Genomic DNA, 24,732 nt, shown 5'->3' with positions numbered 1-24,732 from the left:
CCTGAAAAACAACCCCAAACCATAATCCCCCCCCCCCACACCAAATGATTTTGTTCTAGAATGAACATGCAGCATATCTGTGGCCTCATTTGGGTGGAAAGTGCATGGGTCTTTCTTCTGTAGGTGAAAATAAGCTCCTAAAAAGACCCACTTTTATTATATTTGGTAGGGATGCACTGATACCATTTTTTTTTTTTTTTTTACAAGTACCGATTACTTCTTTTTTATCAGTACTCACCGATACCAATTACCGATACCTACTGCAACAGTTTTTTGTGTACACTTCAGCTGACCGCAATGGTACAAAACATTGAGAAATTTGGTGTGCTTTTTTCAATGTGACGTTTAAATATATGTTGAAGGTTGAAAAATATTTTACGAACCAAGCAAACAAAAAAAATTAGTTTTAATTATGAATAGTTTATAAACTAGAAGTGAAGAAAAAAATGAGCAGGAAAAAATAATTAAATGGAGAAGGGGAATAAGGAGTTAATTAAGGCTGATTAGAGTAAATTAAGGGTTAATAAGGGGTTAAACATGAACATTTCAATAAAAATAAATAAATAAATAAATAAAACTATTTTATTTGACAGGTTGCTTTAAACTGACTTCGTCTGCAGATCATCCCTTTTGATCTGTAGATGTATAAACAAAAATAAACCGTTTCTTTTTATCTATCTGTTTCAGCGGCTGAGCAATGTTGTTGATAAACATTTAGCTGACAGCTAAAAGAACCGAGCCTGAAAGTATCGGTTTCAGGTATCGGAGCATTTGCACAAGGACCGATACTTGTGCAAATGCATAGTATCGGCACCGATATTGGTATCAGTGCAATACTAATATTTGGTATAGAAAAGAGGAAGAGCAATGGCTTCATTGCCTCCCCTTCTGGATTAAAGTTACTGCAAGATTTGCAAGTAACTATACTTGGTGACCTTGGAGAATGGGTGTGAGATACCTGCACAAGCATTGAAGATACTCACTGACTGTGATTGACAGCAGTGGGTACCAATGGCTCCCGCTGCTACCAAAAGCCAATAAGGAGTGAGAGTCCCGGGAGAGCCAAGGCTCTCGTGGACATCGCTGGATTGAGGGGGCTCAGGTAACTATTAGATGTGGGGGGGCTGCTGCACACAGAAGGTTTTTTACCTTCATGCATAGTATGCATGAAGGTAAAAAACCTTGTGCCTTTACAACCACTTTAACAAAGCAGTAGTCAAGAGTAAAAAATATAAAACACAGTGATGGGAATTTATCAAAACTGGTGCAGTCAGAATCTGGAACAGCTGCGCATGGCAACCGATCAACTTCTATCTTCAGCTTGTTCAGCTTTAAAAATGAAAGCTAAGAGCTGATTGGTTGCCATGTACAGCTGCTCCAGATTCTGTCTGCGCTTTATAAATTCCCCTAGGGGCTCATTCAGACAGGACAGGCGCTAAGACAGGTCCTGTATGCTTAGCCACTTTTTGGTGCATCTGCATCAACAAGAGAGCTTCACCAATAGAAGTGGGTGCACAGATCTGAATGCAGACACTGTGCGTTCGGATACATGCATCCTTTCCTGTCTGCGTATCAAATTTTGACATTTGATGTCCATGCAGCTGCTGCGTTCCATTTTACTTTGCACTGCCTGCACAGGGATGGACAGAAAACCAAGTATCCCCACGCGGTACATGGCCATCACACTGGGCATGGGTGCATATGCTCCATGTGAATGAGATCTAATTGTCATGTGGGCCAGATAGCAGGAAAGAGGAGATGTTGGGTATGGGACTTTTTCTTTTTTTTGCAATCGTACTCATGTAGGTGGATGCTGCATTTGAGCTGTGGAGGGGGTGGGAGCGGCCAGCTCAGGCTGAGCTAGGTGCCGGTCCAGGCAGATTAGCGGATCCCGATTTTTCCCCAGCCTGGTCCGGTTCTGTGACATCAGCCGACAGCCCACTGTCAGCTGAAAATGGGTCACAGGAGTGCAAAACAATCTGCACTGCTGTGATCCACAGGAGAAGTACACCCAAAGAAGCAATAAATCTATCACACGACCTGTCTCCATACTCCTGTTTTGCATTACTTGTGGCAATTGAATGTGAGTTAAGAACCTTATGCCCTGTACACACGGTCGGACATTGATCGGACATTCCGACAACAAAATCCTATGATTTTTTCCGACGGATGTTGGCTCAAACTTGTCTTGCATACACATGGTCACACAAAGTTGTCGGAAAATCCGATTGTTCTAAACAAGGTGACGTAAAACACGTACGTCGGGACTATAAACGGGGCAGTAGCCAATAGCTTTCGTCTCTTAATTTATTCTGAGCATGCGTGGCACTTTGTGCGTCGGATTTGTGTACACACGATCGGAATTTCCGACAACGGATTTTGTTGTCGGAAAATTTTATAGCAAGCTCTCAAACTTTATGTGTCAGAAATTCAGATGGGAAATGTGTGATGGAGCCTACACACGGTCAGAATTTCCGACAACAAGGTCCTATCACACATTTTCCGTCGGAAAATCCGACCGTGTGTACAGGGTTTTAGACAGTGGCGGCTGGTGCTCAAAATTTTTGGGGGGGGCGCAAACAAACTGAAAAATTCTGAAAAAAAAAACATCAATCGCAGCCTGTGTCATCAAAAACACAGCCACTGTGTCATCAAAAACGCAGCCACTGTGTCATCAAAAACGCACTCACTGTGTCATCAAAAACGCATTCACTGTGTCATCAAAAACGCATCCACTGTGTCATCAAAAACGCATTCACTGTGTCATCAAAAACGCATTCACTGTGTCATCTAAAACGCATTCACTGTGTCATAAAAAACGCATTCACTGTGTCATCAAAAACGCATTAACTGTGTCATCAAAAATGCATCCACTGTGTCATCAAAAACGCATTCACTGTGTCATCAAAAACGCATCCACTGTGTCATCAAAAATGCATCCACTGTGTCATAAAAAATGCATCCACTGTGTCATCAAAAACGCATTCACTGTGTCATCAAAAACGCATCCACTGTGTCATAAAAAATGCATCCACTGTGTCATCAAAAACGCATTCACTGTGTCATAAAAAACGCATTCACTGTGTCATCAAAAACGCATTAACTGTGTCATCAAAAATGCATCCACTGTGTCATCAAAAACGCATTCACTGTGTCATCAAAAACGCATCCACTGTGTCATCAAAAATGCATCCACTGTGTCATCAAAAACGCAGCCACTGTGTCCTCAAAAACGCATTCACTGTGTCATCAAAAACGCATTCACTGTGTCATCAAAAACGCATTCACTGTGTCATCAAAAACGCATTCACTGTGTCATCAAAAACGCATCCACTGTGTCATAAAAAAACGCAGCCACTGTGTCCACTGATCCCAGAAACCATGATTGTCTCCTTAATAACAGCCAGCATCTCTTTGAACAAGGGGGAAGAGGGGCAAGTTATCAAAGAAAGATAATCACAGTGATTTGGGGGGCTGGGAGAGGATGCTGTATGTGCTAGGGGCCACTTTGGGAGCAGAGAGGATTTGTGCTGGGGGGGTCTAATTTTATATTCAACCCCCCTTCTAGCACAAATCCTCTCTGCTCCCAAAGTGGCCCCTAGCACATAAAGCATCCTCTCCCAGCCCCTCAAATCACTGTATCTTTCTTTGATAATGTCCTGTGTATGTGTCCATTCACCTCCCCCTCCCCCTCTGTCTGTGTATAGGTGTCTTCAGTCCGTGTGTAGTGAGACAGGAGGGAGGGGGGGAATGGGGAAGAGAGGGACAGATACATGCAGCTGTGCTGGAGCTCACCGTGCTGGAGCTCACCCTGCTTGCCAGACAGCAACACATCCCTCATATGACTCTTACCTTCCTCCTGCAGCTCCGCTCAGCCGAAGAACGGAGCTGCCGACATCACTTCCAGCTCTCGTCTTCTTCACGAAAGCCGGAAGTGACCTCAAGATTTGAAAAGCAATGCTCCCGCCCATAGAATCACACTGATTCTACGAGCGGAAGCTAATCGGGGTTTTCGTTTGCGCCACAAGGCGGGTTAAAAGCCCGCAAATGAAGCGCCGCGTCTGCAATCTCGTGATTGCATTGACGTGGCGCTTCCCATAGTGCACTGGCGTCCGGCGCCACAGTGCACTTTGTTGAAGGACTTTTTTTTTTTTTAATGTTCTTAAAGGGGCAGTTTAAAAAAAAAATTTTTTTTTTTTTTTTTGAATTTTTTTTTTTTTTTTTGACTACAGGAGGGGGGGGGGGGGGGGGCGGCGCCCTGGCGCCCCCTATGGACGGGCCGCCACTGGTTTTAGATTGTAAACTCTTTGAGGGCAGGGACTGATGTGAATGTATATGTAAAGCACTGCGTAAATTGACTGCGCTATATAAGTACCTAAAATAAATAAATAAGCCTCATAGCACAATACTGTTAAAAACACTTTATTAAATAGAATATGGCACTTACAAAGATCAGGAATAACAAGCGTTTTTCAGAAACTTCAACAGCTCGGCCACGGTGTCATCCAGCGAGCCTCTGCGTGATGGTGTCACAGTACTAGCTCCGCCCAATGTGTTTTTCCTGTATAAGGCGTCTTCTGGGATTGGAGGTTTTTTCATTGGTAAAACAAGTAAACATACGAGATCCTTTACTGAGGTATTGCTGACAACAGTACAGTTCTCAAAAGACAAAATCAACACAGTTCCTATACAGAGCTATTCTAACATCCCATAGAGTGTGCATACCTTATACAGAAGGCAAGTCCACAATGCAATCCCTTTTAATGCAAGAGTCCCTTCCAGTATTAATCCACAAGAGGCACTACAAGTCTCTGAGAGTCCATGATTGGCAGTAATCCATAAAGGCAGAAGAGCATGATTAGCAGCTACAAGTCCATAGGGCCCCCAGGCTTGGGACCCCCTCCAGGAACCCCAATTAGGCTCCTACCCCCCCCCCCAAAAAAATGGATGATTACTGCAGCAGAGTAACCAGCTACTGTACGTGTGGCAGAATTTCCCTAGGGCTCAACACAGGGCCTTGGAGTCAGACCCCCCTTTTATGTTGGTTGACCTGTAGGGGGCAGTAACCTGGGAAAAACTTTAACCCTAAGACGCCTTTTCACACAGAGGTGTTTTTCAGGCGCTTTTGAGCTAAAAATAGCACCTGTAAAGTGCCTGAATAATGGCTCCCCTGCAGTCTCAGTGTGAGAGCCCGAGTGCTTTCACACTGAGGCGATGTGCTGGCAGGACGTAAAAAAACTCCTGCAAGCTGCATCTTTGGAGCGGTGTATACACCGCTCCCGCCCATTGAAATGAATGGGCATCGCCGCCAAACCCCCGGCAAAATGCCGGCAAAGCGCCGCTGCAGTGGCGCTTTGAGGGTCGTTTTAACCCTTTCTCGGATGCTAGCGGGGGTTAAAAGCGCCCCGCTAGTGGACAAAAACCTCTGCAAAAACTACGGTAAATCGCCACTAAAAATAGCAACGCTTTACCGCCGACGCAACAGTGTGAAAGCAGCCTAACAGCCTGGTTACCCCCCAGTTCTCAGGTCTACCTAAAGACACTGGGAAACATTAAGACATTGTAACATTTTGCACCTGGCTGGCTCAGTTAACTTGAGGACATGAGCAGAGACAGGAAAAGAGGGAACACAGAAAAAAAAACACCTAAACCCTTTGTATGCACCTTGCCTACAAGTCTGCTCCATGTCTTGCTCCTGGGCCTGTTTTTTTAGCTTTGTAAATGAAATATAGAAAAATTAATATAAAAAAAAATACTCTTGTAGCGACCAGATCCTTTTCTGAGATGCAGGTTCTGGCTCCTATTATTATTATTATTATTATTTTATTATTATTATATTACTATTATTATTCAAGATTTATAACGCGCCAAAGTTTGCGCATGGCTTTTATTCTTTTTTCCACAATTCCCTGGACTGATGGTCACACCCAAGTGATACACTTTAGTTGATGATAAGAAACATATCTCATGGCTATTCCTGACTTTGTGAATCTATGGTCTGCCCACATAGGATCACATTTATTTACCCTTCTGTACCATTATATACATGTAGGCAGGTGCAGTTAGGCTTTCCACCTGCAGGTGGCCTAGTAGCTCTGTTGCTTGGGAAGGGGAGTTTTGAGAGAGGATTGCTCCCTTTCTGATTCTGTCCAGTGCCTTGTGAAGGGAAGTGGTCTAATTGGACAAAGACTTTGGTGGCTGTCTTGGGTGAAGGAACCTTTTAGATAGGGGGATCCATGTTGTTTTATAGTGTATATATATAGTATAGTATAGTATAGTATAGTATAGTATAGTATAGTATAGTATAGTATAGTATAGTATATTTTTCTGGACTGATATGTCAGTGCTAACAATCAGTGGTTCTCTTACTACAAACAAGCTTGCTCAAGATTTTAAAAAGATCAGCAGTGCATTATAACTGTGTGTGTGTGAGGGTGATTCCTCCCAAACAAGGTACCCATCCCAGATCCTGCCTCCATACTTGCCTTTCTTTCACTTCCCTATTGCCCTATTCAGCTTCCAGGAGGCATGGAAGTTCCTTTTTTGTAAACTCCGAATAGCTGGATTCATAGCATACACAAGGCTACAAACTCCCCATATGACAGTGATAATTAGCTCAGCACTGTCACATGCTGCTTCATAACCAGAAGTACAGAGTATATCCTTCCATTCCTGTCATTGAATAGAGAAGTAGAAGAGCGAAAGAAAGCAAAGTATATGTTAGTGATTTATAGGGAATTAAAGCAAATCTGTTACTTTACCTTGAATTTGCAAAGCAAGGGTTTTGCCTTAAACCAAGCTTAAGGGGGAGCATTGGGGGTAGTAAAAGTTCAGTTCAGGCATGTGTTTTTACTACCCCTTAAACACAAGTGTAAATGAAGCCTAAAGGCAGCCTTGAGTGATCCTTTGTATTTAGCCTGAGAGAAGGGGAAGCTGGCTCCAGCTTTTCCCAGGTGATCAAAGTTTTCTTACCTGCCAATAGCTTATCCCCCACTTTTTGTTTAATGATTGGCTTCTGTCAAACATGGATAAAAATTTGTCTAATTTCGACCTATCTGTGGCCAGCTTTAGGCTGAATTATCACCTCAAAATCCTATCTTAAAGTGGTTCTAAAGGCAGAAGTTTTTTTTCACTTTAATTAATTCTATGCATTAAAGATAACAAACCTTCTGTATGCAGCTCACAGCAGTGTGAACGGGCCCTGACCTTCCTCATTGGGCCCCCTCTGCTGTAAATTACAGCCAGTAAGGAGGGAGGAAGGGGGTGGGGCTGAGACGCTTTCTGTGTGTCTATGGACACACACAGCCGGGTCAGGAGCAAGCACGCATGAGTGCCTCCATAGCACATAAATAGAGCTTTCTTTTGGTGGTATTTAATTACCACTGGGTTTTTTATTTTTTGCTAAACAAACAAAAAAAGACTGAAAATTTTAACAAAACAAAACGTTTTTCATATTTTGTTTTTAAAATGTTGCAAGCAGGTAATTTTTCACTGATGTGCGCGAATGAGGCAGCACTGATGGATGGCACTGGTGGGCACTGATATATGGCACTGATAGGTGGCACTGAGGCTGCACTAGTGGGTGGCATGGAGAGGTGGCACTGATGGGCGGCATGGAGAGGTGGCACTGATGAGGTGGCACTGGTGGGCACTGATTGGCAGCACTAATGGGCACTGGTAGGTAGCACTGATGGGCCCTGATTGGCAGCACTGATGGGCACTAATAGGCACTGATATATGACACTGGTGGGCACTGATTAGTAGCACTGCAGGGCACTGATTAGCGGCACTGGAGGGCACTGATTAGCAGCACTGGTGGGAACAAAGGGAAATGATGTCCCTCTAACAGAAGCTGGTTAATGGCTTTCTTCATGCTGACAGCATGAGGAAAAAAGAAAAACGATAACCAGCTTCGGTTTACTTCCATGATCAGCTGTCATTGGTTGACAGCTGATCACGTGGTAAAGGGCACACTGTGATTGGTCCTTTACCCTATCTATGATCAGCCGAGTCCCAAGGACTCGTGATCACAGAGTGCCCCCCCAGGGGCGCACGTGGGCAGCGTGAGAGTGGGAGGACGTCCATGTACGCCTTTTTGGCATTTTAAGCCTGCGCTGTAGCTGTCTTTCGGCTATAGCACGGGAGCCGAGTGGTTAAAAATAAAAATAAAGATCAATCCTTTACAATCACTTTAAGCCCTGTGAACATATCTAAATCAGAAGACTTTCATCTGTCTTTCCACATAGAAGTTGTTAATTGATCACAGATGGTCGCAGATTATCTTTGATCAATTATGAGTAGCTGTAAGTATTTTCTCACCTATTCTTGTATTGTCTTCACAGAATCCGGCAGAGGAAGAAGTAAACAGTGCGTCTCCACTGAACACAGCAGGTAAGATCAGCCAACCCTAATTACTAAACCAATGGCACAAACCTCAAAGCTCCTTCTGTGTTGAGCAAGGGTGTGAAATTCTGTACCTATGTTGTGGTTTAATACAATGGGCTATTCAGATTTGTTCATAGCTGAAGTTCAGCCCTGCAGCATATTGTACAAACATGCTTTAAGACGTGGCAGAGAATTTACACTGAAAGCATTTTGTGTCACGTGTACCAATGTCTCATGTCAGTACTATTCAGTTTAAATTAGATGTGTTTAGTCATTTAAATATCATCATTATTGTGAAGTCATTGCCTGTAAGCAGTGTTGTCAGCCCTGTTTGTGTGTTTTCCCACTTCATACAGCCCCTCCTTATTTCCTAATCTAATGCCTTGGAGGTGAGGTGAGGAGAGGTGGAGGTGCAGGGCTGCTGTTAGAAATCATGGGGCCCCATACTGCTTACCTGACAGGGCCCCGCTCCCCCCTCTGCACCCCCCATAAAATACCAAATTATATTTAAAAATACACTAAAATCATTATTATATGACATATTTACTGACCCCCTGTTGCCCATTCTCCATCACAGCAGCTGCCGGTGGGTGGGGAGAGGAGGGAAGCCAGCAAGATGCAGGGAAAAGGGGCGCACAGGGGGGCCGGAAAGCAGGAGTATGGAGGTGCGGATGCTAGAACTGATCCCCCTGCAGCACAGGTGGAGGAGAAGCTGCCAGCGCTGCAGGAGGAGGCAAAAGAGGATCAGTGTCTGCAGTAAGGCAGTACAGCTGGCCCTCCTGCTCAGCAGGTGCCTGGGCCCCCTTTTTGAACTGATGGGGCCCAGGCCCAGTACACAATGGCTGGCTCTACTTCCTTATCAGTGGCCCTGTTGAGGTGTTCAGGAACCCCCAAGCAGCACTGAAAGCGATGCTTGGGGATTCCAGTGTAATGAGAACAACGTCTCACTACAGGGAGTTAGGAGATCACTAGATTTCTGACAGGGACAACTGGTATTTTTTTCTGTACTTTCAGCATTTTTAAAAAGCCAAAACATTAGGAAATGATTTTTAGATGTACTGCATATGTGTGGGTTTTTTTTTTTTTTTTTTTTTTTTACAAGAATACTTATTGGTGTCGGTCCACCTAAAAATCTCTAGACACAGATAAGGGAATTGTAATTATGTGCAATACTTCACCTCTGTTCCCCCAAACCAAGGATCTTCAGTTTAAAAATTTTTGAAATTTTGTTCATCTGCACAAGTAAACTGGCTAGTACAGAGAGGGCATCTAATTGCAAAAAGTTTCACAAATGTCAGATGAAGAGTACAAAGGGCACTGAACAGTGCAGATACATTGCCCTTTAATCACTTGACCTCCGGAAGATTTACTTCACGATGAGGCTATTTTTTGCAATAAGGCACTTTCCCCACAAATAGAGCTTTTGGTGCTATTTGATCACCACTGCAGTTTTTATTTTTTGCAATATAAACAAAAAAAGACCGACCATTTTAGGAAAAAAATCATATTTTTTACTTTCTGCTATAAAACATAGCCAATGAAAAAAATTTAAAAATCAAATTTCTTCATAAATTTAGGCCAATATGTATTCTGCTACATGTGTTTGTAAAAAAAAATAAATCCCAATAAGCGTATATTTGATTGGTTTAGGCAAACGTAATAGCGTCTACAAACTATGGTATATATTTATCAAATAATTTATGTTTTATTTATTTTATACTAGTAATGGCAACAATTAGCGACTCATAGCGGGACTGCGGTATTGCAGCGGATAATCGGACACTAACTGACACTTTTGACACTCTGCGGTTACCAGTAACACCAATACCATGATCAGTGCTAAAAATGTGCACTGTCACTGTACTAATGACACTGGCTGGGAAGGTGTTAAACATCTAGGGCGATCAAAGGGTTAACTGTGTGCCTAGCCAGTGTTTTTGTGTACTGTATGTGCTGCTTTCACTAGGGGAAGAGATGGATTCTAGTCTCTGCTTTGCAGGAACACAGAATCCATCCCTTCCCCCCGTCAGAAGGGAGATCTGCCTTGTTCACATCCCCATTCTGTGTGGTTTACCAATGATTAGCGGGTTCATAAAGAGTGCATAAATCATATTATCCAATTAGAGTCTAGTAAAAATTCTAACTTAAGAAGTCCACTGTGTGTACAAACTCTTCACGCTTTTGTACACCAGCCACCTTATACAAATAAAGCAGCTTACCCAATATTTAGACCCCACGGCTCGGCGCTTTTAGAATGATAGGTCCTGCCTGAATGGATGGCTCAAGCTCCCTCTCACAGTTGATGATGATTTCAGAACAGCATGCCCCACACAGCCACTGGATTGCTTTACATAAACTTGCCTCAGCGACTAACACATAGCCAGAAAGAAGCAAGGAAATCCCATAGTAAAGTACAGTTAAAACCAATTTTATTAATAAAATTGATAGGTATTCCCAAACAAAACCATATCAAAGAGCATATCACACAGTCCAGTCAGATGGACGTGCTGACGTCACTGCAGAGCTCTGCCCTACGTACGTTTCGTCCGACGAGACGTCTTCCAGGGGCAACAGAGCTGAGCCGGCGGCTGTCCGATATGCCGTCCCATGTGATGTCATATACCAGGCTATTCAATGTGTCTCAGACTGCCAGTTTATGAAAATAAGACGCGCAGGAATGTTTGATAAAGCAAAAGTACCAAATTGTTTTTTACTGATGTGACTTAAATGTGTTTACATACTTGCGCTCCCATATTTTGGTTGTTGTATTAAATATAAGAAAAAATATAAGAAAAAAAAATCTAGATTAGAAAATTGAGCAAACAATCAGTTTGCAATCATTCTGCCTTTTTTCTTATCATTGGTTGAAATAAGATAATCATATTGGAAATACTTTGTTTTCAATGAGCTGTCCATCTGACTTATCACACATTGATAAGATTATTTACATTAGGCAGGCTTATTTCTTTTAGGTGTATACAACATTTAAAAGATTGTACTTTTTATTCATTTAAATATGGCACACGTAGATGCAGTATTTTAGTATTCTGACCCTAGGTTTGTGTGTTGCATATATTGATTATGCTTAGGGAATTTATCATGGCAGCTGATGTCGTCTTATGACTCTGTTAAATCAGCATTCTGTATGTATATGATGCATTCTATTCCTTAACCACCTCAATACAGGGCACGTACACCCCCTTCCTGCCCAAGCCATTTTTCAGTTTTCAGCGCTGTCGCACTTTGAATGACAATTGCGCGGTCGTGTTACACTGCACCTTAATTAAATTTTTATCATTTTTTTCCCACAAATAGAGCTTTCTTTTGGTGGTATTTGATCACCTCTGCGGTTTTTATTTCTTGCGCCATAAACAAAAGAAGAGGGACAATTTTGAAAAAACACAATATTTTTTACTTTTTGCTATAATAAATATCCAATTTTTTTTTTTTTTTTTAACAAATTTTTTCCTCAGTTTAGGCCGATACGTATTCTTCTACATATTTTTGGTAAAAAAAAATTGCGATAAGCGTATATTGATTGGTTTGCGCAAAAGTTATAGCGTCTACAAAATACGGGATAGATTTATAGCATTTTTATTATTTATTTATTTTTTACTAGTAATGGCGGCGATCTGCAATTTTTATTGTGACTGCGATATTGCGGCGGACACATCGGACACTTTTGACACATTTTTGGGACCATTCACATTTATACAGCGATCAATGCTATAAAATTGCATTGATTACTGTGTAAATGTGACTGGCAGGGAAGGGGTTAACACTAGGGGGCGCTCGAGGGGTTAATGTATTACCTAAGGAGGTGATTCTAACTGTGGGGGGAAGGGACTGACTGGGGGAGGTGACCGATCGCTGTCCCTATGTACAAGGGACACGCCATCGGTCTCCTCTCCTCTCTGACAGGACGTGGATCTGTGTTTACATGCACAGATCCACGCTCCTGCTGTGTTACCCGGCAATCGCGGGTGCCCGGCGGACATCGCGGCCGCCGGGCACGCGCACCGGGTCCCGAGTGACACGGCGGCGCGCGCGCGCCCCCTAGTGGCTCGGGAAGGCGAGGACGTCATATGACATCCTCACAGAATAACAGAAGCCTCGTCCAGCCGTCATATGACGGTGGGCGGTGGCTTAGTGGTTAAAGTGTTACTAAGCCCAGGAGCCTGCATTGACTATATCTGGTCTTACACAGTACACAGAACATGGAAATGAAATAGTTTTAGTAAATATAAACTGCTAAATACCTTTTCTCATCAGCAGTATATAACAGTCTGGTAACTTCTATCAGTGTCTGGTTAAGGCTTGTAGTAGGAGTTTTCATTCTACTCCGACTGTCCTATCAGGCTGCAGGACCCCTGACCCTGTGCCAATCAAATGCACTCTCCCAAAAAAAACAAAAAAAAACTCTCTAGCCAAACTGAGCATGTGCAGCTTGTCCCTTATGATCTGTTCTATCAGGAGATGGGTTGGAGACAGTGGAAGAATGGGAGAATCAGTGAAGACAGGATCAAACAGCCTTTTTACATTTGCAGAGGATTAACCCCTTAGGTTCCACAATGAGTATAACAAGCATGCTTTACTGCATATACACACTGATTTTATTGTTTAGTAACACTTTAAAAGAGAAGTATGGGTTCACAAAAAACAAAACATACATGTACATACTCACCTAGAAGCCTGGCCCCCGCTGGTTCTACACCAAGAATGGAGCGATCAGAGTGCTGATTGCTCAGTTCTCAGACTTTAGTAAGCAGAGAGCAGCCTGCTGAGAGGCTGAGCCATCTGCCAACCAAGCATCTGGGTGGATCCCAACAATATTGTCAAGATCTCTACAGAACCTGGACCAGCTCTGTGATGTCAGACGACAGTGGTCTTTAGCCCATTGTTTGAATCTTCTCCCTTTAATAACCTTTTCTGCCCTCCATACTGTTGTTGGTTGGGACTCCTTTTTATTAATAAACTATCAGATCCTCCTGAGACTCCTTTTCAGTAAAAACACGTATGCTTACTACACACAATGAGAAATCGGAGGAAAAATATCGCTTTCGGAGTGATCGTCCGATAATCTATTTGTTCACTACTTTCGAGAACTGATCACGACAGTTTATGCAAAATTATCTGAAAGGACAAGCGTGAAAATTGTTTTTGTAGGACAACAGAATAAACAATTTTTCGTTTAATCAGCACACTATTTGTCCGTAATAAAGTGAGTGAACAAGACCGTGCATGCTCGGAAACAAAAGAATAAATTCCAATACAATACAATACATTACATCATTGGGGTAAGTGGTATTCTGTCCTACGAGAATTTTTGCAACTATTCATTTTTCATATGAGACTTTCATGCAAAAAATACCGATGATCATTTTGTCCGATATTCTCATTGTGTTTATCAGCTTTATAATAGACCGTCAAGATTTTTTTTTTTTTTTTTTTTAAAGAAATTAAACTTAAGCTATGGACAAAATCAAAAATGCATATTAAATGCAGTCTCCTTAATAGCAATAACAGCCATTTTTTTGTTTTTATTATTCCTGCCTGAATGCCTGTAACATAATTACCTGCTGACCTGCCAGTAGGTTCATTTTTCACCTTCCCTTATTAAGGTGGCAGCAGTCTTACATGGGCATATCATTTTAACAGAACTTCAAAGTAATATTAAACCCTGAGCGTTTTTTTGTCTAACACATTGAGCACAATAAAATAAACATTTAACAGTAAACCATTTGTTAAAATTCTTGCCCCAGTACTTGCAGTTTACAACCTTTAATGTTGCTGTCTCCTGTTCTCTCGTGAAGTTTCCCTGAACTTCCAGTCTTCAAAGAAAAGGGTTAACAATGGACATTGCAGTTCAGGAGCCATCTTACTTCCAGTCCAGGCCAATTCTGACATTCCTCTCCTACATGCGAAAAAACATAATTTTTGCTAGAAAACTACTTGTAACCCCCAAACATTATATGTAGTTTTGGGCAGAAGTCCCAGAGAATAAAATGGTGAAATGGAAATTTGATCCTCTTACGGGACTTTAAAGGGGACACCTACTCATGAGTAATAGAGTATAATAAAGAATGTAATAGATGTAGGTATGATTGCAAAAGTTTAGGTGTTTATTGGGGTAAGGATTCGGGTAAATTAGGGGTACAATAGATGAGGCATAAGGTACAGGATACAAGTTACAAACATGGAAACATGGCAATACAACGGCCCTCTGCCATACATCACTGCACGCCGCTGCTACAACCACCAGGTTGGACCTCCTGGCCTGGACCCCCTGTTGGAGCACTCATCTCCACTGCTCCCACACTGCCATCACCCCCCTGGGGCACTGCTACCCTCATAGGGAATTGGATGCACACAGTCTGGGACAGCATACAGGACCAGTGCACCTGCTCACCAGGCCGGACCTCAAGTAATAGGAAAAAAAAACCCTCCCTCTGGAGACCTGCAGTCTCCTGCCTGCAAGGGCCTTCTCTCTGCCCTCTCCAGATTGGAGCATACTTAGAATTACTCTTCTCTACGGTGGCTCTGTGGCGCCCTTTGCTGGGGAGCTCTCTCTCAGGCCGCCCCGCCAGGTTTTGGGTCTCACGGGCCTGACGTGGACTGGGGGCGAGCGGTCCGTGGAAGTCCAGTGGTGTGTCTTTTTATCCCCCCAACAAATCAACCCTCCCCTTTCTTTTGAGTGCTTCTTTGGATACAATGCAGTAATACATGCCCTCCAAGCAACATAATATGACATACCTCTGTGCTTGCTGACCCCTATCAGAAAATAAAACAAGAAGTGTAACCGCGCTAAAGCTTCAGAATACTCCAAGCTCAAAGCTGCACGGATATAACACCAATATCAGTGTACAAAACATTCAAATAAACAAACAAAAACGTGCGCTAAGAATAGTATATGTGTGCAAACCGCATTTAAAGCAATCCACATTAATAATCATATATTAGAGTAGCCATTGATCAAAAGAGCTGATGATAATAAAGTGCAAACTGTGCTATATTGTTAGCAGACATAAATTAATAAAGCAGCTTGTATATAAAGTGCAAGGTATACTAGAAAGCTGCCAAACTTCAACAAACGGACAGTTTGAATTGTCCCACATTCAATGCAGGGTAACCCCTAAACAGTCCTGTAAAGAGTGAACCTCCTCAGCAGTGAGAAGAAATAGTCCATATTTGAATATCAGAAGGAAGAAAAGGGAAGTTCCATAAGCAGTGCACCACTTCAAGGGGACACCTGAAAATTTCACAGTCAGTCAGGTCACACAGCCAAAAGGTACATGAAGAGGAAGGAGATATGTATATGGAAGTTTCCCCGTGCTCCAAAGATGTAACAGATGGACTCTTACCCGAACTGATGGACCTCCCTTCTGGCGAGGTCGTACTGGCAGGCAGACTTAGCCCTCTGCAGGGACAGTGGATGGCTCCGAGTCCTCTGGTGTAGCGTTCATCTACGATCTGGAGCAAACCAATGCTTCCTCCTGCGGGGGGGTGACAGACCCACTCAACCCAGAGGGGAGTGGGTAAAAATAGAGAAAGGGCTCCGATAGTGTAGTATTGGTAAAATTTATTTGTATATTACAAACAGCATAGCCACAACAAATGGGCTCTGTAACAATTAAAAAAAACAAGTGTAAAATTCGCCGGCATAAAAATAGCATACACCCGTGCAGGTCATGGGGCAGGCTGAGAGATGGCTTACGATGCGTGCCCCGTACACACGATCGGATTTTCCGGTGTGTAGGCTCCATCAGATATTTTCCATCGGAATTTCCGTCACACAAAATTTGAGATCTGGGTCTCAAATTTTCCGACAACAAAATCTGTTGTCATAAATTCCGATTGTGTGTACACAATTCCGACGCACAAAGTTCCACGCATGCTAGGAATCAAGCAGAAGAGCCGCACTGGCCATTGAAGTTCATTTTCCTTGACTCATCTTACGTGTTGTACGTCACCGCATTCTTGGCGATCAGAATTTCCCACAAGATTTGTGTGACCGTGTGTATGCAAGACAAGTTTGAGCCAACATCCGTAGGAAAAAAAACATGGATTTTGTTGTCGGAATGTCCGATCGTGTGGACGCGGCATTAGAGTGCGGAGGGATTAGAATACTTGTCAGTTTTTATTGAGGTCTGTGTCCCCATTAGGAGGATTCATCCTCTCTATTTGTCCTGTTTACCATTATCATTGAAAGTGAAGGTAAAAGAAACCCCCAAATTTTGGGTTGTCCCCAGAAAAGTTATAGAGGGGAGATCTTTCAATAAGGTCACTAGTTTTGGTGACCTGGGGGTCCCCAAGGGATTCCCTTAAGCTGGCCACACATTATACAATTTTTCTTGTTCAATTTTCTTTAGATTTACCTTAACTATGTAGTGCAAGTGCCTCCCTGATTTCATACAAATTGAAAGTGTTTAGGTTTGATCTCCTATTATATGGTTTCAGAAAATCTAAAGGAAAATTTATACAAGAAATGGCCAGCCTTAATTTTCAGGGATTTCCTCTCACTTCCTGTTTGGCTACCAGACAGGAAGTTAAAAGAAATCTCTGCAATGGGACACATATGGTGAAAATAAATCTGTCAGGGGTTATAACCCTCTATTGCGCTATCCAAAATAAAGATAAAAAATTGTCTATAGTTCTACATTAAGCAATAAATCTGATACAGTGGTGAAAAACTAAGACTGCTTTGTTAATGCTATTGAAAGATTGTTGTATGTCTGTTTATTCTACCTTTCTCAGTATTTTTTAGTCATTACACATTGCTATTTCAGGTACCACTGAAGCCACAGGAAATATACGACAACCAGCAAGAATATCACAACCTGCTGCAAACCCTGCTAGGACTACTAATACTACAACTGCAGGACCCACTCGTGTCTCTCCAGGACCTGCTAGTGTTCCAGTAGCTGCTAACAGACCTCCTGCCCCTAGGCCCGTAGGTCCTCCTAGGAATCCTGGTCCTCCTAGGAACCCTGGTCCTCCTAGGAACCCTGGTCCTCCTAGGAATCCTGGTCCTCCTAGGAATCCTGGTCCTCCAAGACCTGGGGCTAGACCAACTCATGTACTTTACAAGCCTGCAAAAATATCAACTCTCAGGAGATACTGTGTTCCTCTTACAACAGCTGCTCTGGTGCTGACTTCACTTGTGGTCATAGCTATACTGAGTAAGTGCAGAAATATATATTTTTATGGATGGCACTCTAATATATACCTGCCACAAATGTTTCCTATTTTTAGTGTAGCTGCTTTTCTAATATGTGATATAACATTGTTTTCAATATAATTTATACCTTGGCAAAACTTTTTTCTTAAGCGGGCAATACATAGCTAATACTAACAATTGGCCATACTTTGAGCCTTTGATGGCTCTTTTGGCACCAATTGTCTTGACAAACTTTGAAAAATCAATGTAGCTGTGTGTAAAATTGTTGGCAGAACAATGATTGCACCCAAACAGATACATTCATTGTTTGGATACTCTGATAGCTGTACACCTGTTTGGCAAGGATGGGGGAATCAAGTGATATCTTTCCTTCAGCCTACAGAACTGCAGAAGAAAAATATAATTCTAATGCCCTGTACACATGAAAGGATTTTTTCCGACAACAAAATCCATGGATTTTTTCCGACGGATGTTGGCTCAAATTTGTCTTGCATACACACGGTCACATAAATGTTGTCAGAATCTCCGAACGTCAAGAACGCGGTGACGTACAACACGTACGACAAGCCAAGAAAAATTAAGTTCAATAGCCAGTGCGGCTCTTCTGCTTGATTCCGAGCATGCGTGGAACTTTGTGCGTTGAAATTGTGTACACACGATCGGAATTTACAACTGATTTTGTTGTTGGAAAATTTGAGATCAAGATCTCAAATTTTGTGTGACGGAAATTCCGATGGAAAATGTCTGATGGAGCCTACACCGCCAAAATTTCCGACAACAAGCTCCCATCGAACATTTTGTGTACGGGGGCATAAGTCTATTGGGCATTTATGGCTGGCCTAAGTCTTGGATGGTGCGAGTAAGAGTGAGTATCCTTGTAGGGTTTTAACTGCTATCCAGGGCTTGGAGAGCTTGACCTTCACTTTATGTCCTCCTAACATGTTAAAAAAAACACAAATAAAAATGCTTTTGTTTTAGTAGAGTAGGGGAAGACAAAAATCCCTGCCAGATTTTAATCCTGTCTCCAGGGCCAGTGCTAGACTATTTTGCACCCTAGGCAAGACCAGCTACTTGCAAAAAAAAAAAAAAATTAAAAAACTTTAAAAACAGTGGAAATCTTTGATCTCAGCAAATGCAGCCTATGCAAAGGCTGCTTTTCACCTCCCTACCAGGGAAAAAGTGGGGTAGGGTGATCTATCAATCTGCTGGGGCAAAACACTTTAGCTTCCCTCAGCTCAATCACTGCAGAACCTTCACTCGCTACATGCAGTTCTGGATCTTGTGTGCAGATTTATCCCGCACCCATTAAGATAGGAAGCCCAGGGGATGAAGATTTAGTTGAAATGATGGACATCACACTTTGTGTACCCATTGGCTAAGCAGGCACCACCCCCTGCTGCCCTCTCAGCCAATGGGTAGCTGAAGTCCCTCCCTCCTGACATCACACAGCATGTTATTGTACGATTTGGGCAGGCTGGAAACACATGTATTATATTATGGGATGATCTGTAATCACTTTCCCTTCCAGGCCATCATGCCCACCAGCAGCATAGAGAAGATAGGATGGTGTGTCGCAGTGCGGCACCTGCACCAGAAAGGCTACACTAGCCTAGCTGCTGTGACATTGATGGAGGCTCTGGAGGGGGGAGGGGGGGAGGTTGGACCTAGGGTTGCCACTTTATCCCTTTCAACCCAAACACATATTAATTACACAGGTTCTGAGGCTAATTAAATGCAGATAAGGCAACAAGTGAGTTTAATTACCACCTTAATCAGCCACAGAACCTGTGTACTTAATATGTGCTCGGGTTTAAAGGGATGAGGTGGCAACTCTAGTTGGACCTGTGACGGAGGGTAGGGAAACCAGCAGCCGTGGCAGTGCCCTAGGTGGCCTGCTTCGCCTAGCAGCTGCATTGGCCTTGCCTGTCTCTGTCTCTATTGTGGATTTCCCTCAATTCCTCCTGGTAAAACTGGTCAGCAGGATAGAAAGTATAGGTAAATGACTCAAACAGAGCACTAGATAACAGTAAATATCTGACAGGAGTTCCAATCCTTCCCCACTCAAACACTTCATGTACATTTTAAAGCAACCCTGTCATGCAGAAAAAGAAAAAAATCAACATGGAGTTGAATGGTGAAGACACTGACCAAGACTGGTAAGAAGATGGAAATTTTTATTTTTGCATGTGACCATACTGGGGAAATTTGTCCCTCACTTTCTCTCCCAGTGATGCCCTTACCAAAACTTTTGGGTGTGGTTAAATCTAAAGAAAATTGAACAAAACAAAAATTGTATAATGTATGGCCAGCTTAAGGGAATCTCTTGGGAACCCCCAGGTCACCAAAACTAGTGACCCAATTGGAAGAACTCCCCTCTATAACTTTTCTGGGGACAACCCAAAATTTGGGGTATTCTTTTACCTTCATTTTCAATGATAATGGTAAACAGGACAAATGGAGAGGACAAATCCCCATAATGGGGACACAGACATCAATAAAAACTGACAAACATTCTAATCCCTCCGCACTCTATCCAAAACTTAAAAAACTTCTACTTTAATGATACTGTCATTATAGCCATGATTTCATGATGTACAGAAATCTCCCCAGTAGTGACAGACAGCAATAAAAATTGACAGATGCTCTAACCCCTTTAAAAATAAAGTTATGAGTGCAGCTTGATTTTAAAATATCACACCTTTTTCAGTATTACTCAAACACATCCACACAAAAAATAAATAAAGTTACATTTGTTATTTTCACATTTTCTTTCAGTTAAAGTGGTGCTTGATAATTACTACTTCTTCTGCCTGAAGTCATTTAAATTTATTCCTTTGGACAAATGGTGTGATGGCAAGGAGGACTGTGCTAATGGTGAAGATGAATTGAGATGTGTGCAGCGAGTAGACTTCAGCAACACCTCCATTGGTAAGTATTACTTTCTATGATTGGTGGAAGTGAAATGTGCACAGGTATCATGAGCATTTCATAATTTATACCTTGTAAGTCCAAAATTGAAAAGGTTTTGACAAGGTAATTAGTTTTATTTCTGTGACTTACATGGTGCAATATTTTGTTAACAATGAATGATTCTGTATTGCAACACAACATATTTTCAACATTCTCTCCTCTCGCTTTACAGTCAGGCTTACAGATGACTCCATCCTACAAATCTTGACATCCTCAGGAACTTGGCGCTATATATGCAGTGATGGTTTTGACGCAAACAGTGCAAAATCTGTATGTGCAGAGATTGGATATTCCAGGTATTTTTGTTACAATATTTTTTTTTGCGAATGAGTTAACCTGGCAAGCAAATATTTCATATATGAACCAACATAGAGTTAAAAATGTTTTTTTCATGCATTTTGTGCATCCAAACCCAAGAGTAGTTAAAAAAAAAAAACTGTGTAATAAAATGTGAAATAAATGGGCAGAGTTGTGACTGCCTTGCTACTTATTTGAATTGAGAAAGAGATGTTGTTTCTAGAACATAAGACATTCAGAAAAAAGGGCCTCTTAGCAGCTGAGTGCCCTGGTGCACTGCTGTGATTATAGTTCCTTATTTCCTTTTTTCATTTTAGAATTAGACGATATATCCTCTACAGCAGGGATATGCAATTAGCGGACCTCCAGCTTGAGATAAAAGATTTCAGGAATTCTAAAACATATGGGCTATACTGCCGTCTAAAGGAAGTTGAGACACTGGCCAACAGAAAAAAAAAACATTGTAAACCAGCCCTGTATAATCCCTCATTTACCCATTGTCCTCAGGTGTGTGAGTAAGCAGTACAGAGGGGCAGGACCTTTGTCTCTCTATGAACTTCAAGAAAAGATTTTATGTTAAAAACAAAAATCTTATTTTCTTTATCCTCCACCGGGGGGGGGGGGGGCAGACACAGGAATTCCAAAACAGTTAGGACATCCAAAAGCAGCCCAACTGGGGGTTGGGCAGTGCCTGAATCGACACTAAATAAAAAAAGGGTAATGCAAGACAACTGGCGAGGGGAACTGCCATGACCAGTGGGAGAAAACTGAGGATCAACCTGGTGAGCCAGACCAGGACAGAGATTCACTTCTAAGGGGGAAACTATTGCCTGAAAATACTATGGGCCCCATCCAGTAATACTGGAGGACTATCCAAACATCCACCCAAAACAGGTGGAAAACACACTACAATACTGAAATGCGGTCAAAGAAAAAAATTACTGGGCCAAAAGCCAGGAAAACATCTGTAAGAGGAAGTAGGAAGGCCAACTATGTCCAAAATGTAGACCAGACAGTTACCGCAGAGGGCTCAAGTCTAGCATTTCTAATCCTTGACTTTCAGAGAAAGGACAGACTGCGATAACAAAAGAGGTTGCCTGTTTTGAGATAGCCATGAGCATGACATTCCTCACAGAATAACATAACAAAGGTTAGAAGGCAATAACCCATAAGGATCTTAAAAACTGAATGGTACTAATTCTGAATCTGCCTAATTGAGATGTTAGGGTGATAGCAGCCACGCTGATGGTAGGCAGAGGTGAGAGTATATCGAAATCCAGACTGGTATACAAGAACACCAGGATCAGAAGGAAGAGAAGGGGCCCTTTCAACTTGACACCCGGAGATGTTCCTTTAATGTAATAGACCATACTGTAAACCTGACTTACCAGTTACCAACAGTATGATTCCAGCATCAAATATGCTACCCCTGAGGGGAGTAGCATCTTGCATTATGTAGCGACTGATAGAAATTCTAGTGCCACTACTAGGAGCTTTCAGCTGATTGGGGATAAGAGAAAGGACATAATTAAAGGAGGCTTCCTTAGAAGACTGTAGAAGGAAAACCTCCTGGTGAACAGATCCCATGAAGACCTCAAGACTTGCACTACACTCCATCAGAGAATTTTGCAGTCCCAAGTGAGTCCTGTCTGCAGTACTTCCAGGTGAATACAAGACTCCCCAGTGATAGATACTTCCCTCCAAGCAGGAAAAGATGAGCATTCAAGCTCTGAACTCATTCAGTGTGATTCATTGTTTACGTTTTTTTTTTTTTTTTTGTACTTACGTGTCAGAAAATGGCACTTCATTCAACTCCATGCACCACAGCACATTGCAATTTTTATGCAAAACACTGCAACCACCTCAACGCAGTGTTATTGAGTTAACAGAACACATAAAAAACAATTGATTCCTTGTGCTTTTGAGTTGAACCTGCGTTGATCAGTGCAGCTGGATGGACATGGTGTGAACAAGCCTTCAGTTAAGGGTGGCATTAACACATTATTACTAAGATCAAGGATTGGTGAAAGGGGTGGAGCAGATGGCAAAGGCAGGACATCTGTTTTATACTTAAAATCCTCTGGTGTTACAAAAAGATGCAAGGAATTTATTGTCTTCTAATGTGCCATGCCTAGCCGTTGAATTGCTGTCTGGGTGCCAACACTATTTGAAAGGCAGGATTTGGGTCCCTGATAAACATTTATGTGGGCCCTATGCCCCTTCTTGGCCCATGAACAGCAGAAGCCTGCATGAGGTACTACTAGTTAGAGATAAGACTAACACATTCTGAATAATGATACAAATATGTCATCACTCCAGTTCAGATGGTTAGGCTCTTAAAGTAAATCAAATCTGTCATTAGAAAATTATGTAGATTACCTCACCTTCTGAAAATGGTAGTTGTTTGGCTGTCATGCTGATCTTCTGGCTTTAGAGCTTTACGAATCGCTGACCTGTGATAAACAAAGCGATAAAGAATTTTGACTTTTCTATGCTATTCACTGCGTGACCGTTTCAGATCTGTGACTCAGAAGCATTAAAGCCATTTCTTTTAGGTAGAAGTCAGTAACGGCATTTTACTTATTTCTCTAATGACAGGTATACTTAACAGTCTATCTACTTCTGGACAAAGTTCTATCCACTCAGCCTACGGAAGCCAGAAATACAGATTTGTTAATGAGTACAGTATGGCAAAAGTAAAAAAGGGTGCATTTTTACTTGAAAGCAACACCTTTTATTGTAAAATCTAAAATAGTGTTTGTCTACCTTGTTAATGTTATGGTTTACATTCATATCAACTCCACATCTAAGTCAAAGATCCAAAATAATGAAGGTTTAAATAAAAAAAAAAATAAAAAAAAAGTCATTGGACTAAAGACCAGAGTAATACACACAATAGGTTACTATAGTGGCTTGCTACCACCTACTGTTCAAATACAATACCAGACTACAATCCAAAAAAAAGTGTATGTTTTTGTTTGTAGTCCCAAGCAGGGCCGCCATCAGGGGGGTACAGCCGATACAACTGTAAGGAGCCGAGGGGCCCGCCCGGGACAGATTATTATTATATTATACGCTATTTATATAGCGCCAACATTTTACGCAGCGCTTTACAATGTATAGGGGGGGCAACACAATTACAGTACAGTTCAATACAAAAGGTACAGGAGAGCCCTGCTCGTAGAGCTTACATTCTAAAGGGAGGGGGTGGTGGTACAAAAGGTAATAGCTGCAGAGAATGATTTGATGGGTGGCAGGACGGGTGAAGGGGGGCCGTGTCGTGCACTATAGAAACGATCTCACAGCTTCTGCTGCTCTGTGTCATTGAGATCAGACATCGAGCTCTTTACTGCCACCTTTGGCTACTTTGTTCATGTGCACTCCTCGTGTAAACTGCCTGTACTGTGCTCCTCTGTGTCAGCAACATGTCAGCTTTGTGAAAACGACCTGGGACTAGGTAGGAAGATTTCTTTACAAGTAGGGGCTGTGAAGGAAAGGGAGGGGGGCTGTTTGTGTACAGGGAAGGGCCAGAGGCTTGTGTGTTTACAGATTTGTGTATATGTGGGACTGATATATATATACAGGTGTGGGGGGGGGGGGGGTTGGAATATATACAGGATTGGGAGGAGAGGGGGGTCAGTGCGTACAGGTGAGGTGGCCGGTGTGTGGATTCAGTGGGATGACATGTGGGCAAGCCCTGGGAAATGTTGCTGGTCAGGGTAGGGGGGGGGGGAGGGGGGCAGGCCTAAGGCTGTATAAGGGGCCCAAAAATTTCTGATGGCTGCCCTGGTCCCAAGTAATAGAAAATTATTTCATTTGAAAAGCCCAACTTCAGCCAAATGTTGTGGTTTTTTTTTTTTGGGTTCTTCTTATATTAAAAGTTGCATTTTAATAAATGCTAC

At 42.3% G+C, this 24,732-nt stretch overlaps 1 protein-coding gene across 2 annotated transcripts in view; it reads left to right on the top strand.

The window, feature by feature from the left end:
• The window catches only part of LOC141110831 (transmembrane protease serine 4-like), a 78,377-nt gene that overhangs the window by 22,359 nt on the left and 31,286 nt on the right, over positions 1-24,732 (top strand). The window contains exons 2-6 of one of the 2 annotated variants that reach the window (XM_073602478.1): positions 8,343-8,391; positions 17,172-17,352; positions 17,389-17,564; positions 20,339-20,491; positions 20,706-20,829. In XM_073602478.1, coding sequence (XP_073458579.1) covers positions 8,343-8,391; positions 17,172-17,352; positions 17,389-17,564; positions 20,339-20,491; positions 20,706-20,829 — 683 coding nt within the window. Of the gene's footprint in view, positions 1-8,342; positions 8,392-17,171; positions 17,565-20,338; positions 20,492-20,705; positions 20,830-24,732 lie in introns of both variants that reach the window. The other variant, XM_073602477.1, reaches the window with a different exon arrangement.

This window comes from Aquarana catesbeiana, linkage group LG10 (assembly GCF_042186555.1).
Source record: "Aquarana catesbeiana isolate 2022-GZ linkage group LG10, ASM4218655v1, whole genome shotgun sequence".
Classification (NCBI taxonomy): domain Eukaryota; kingdom Metazoa; phylum Chordata; class Amphibia; order Anura; family Ranidae; genus Aquarana; species Aquarana catesbeiana.
Note: the sequence above shows the minus strand (reverse complement) of the source record. Positions and strands in the feature narration are given on the sequence as shown.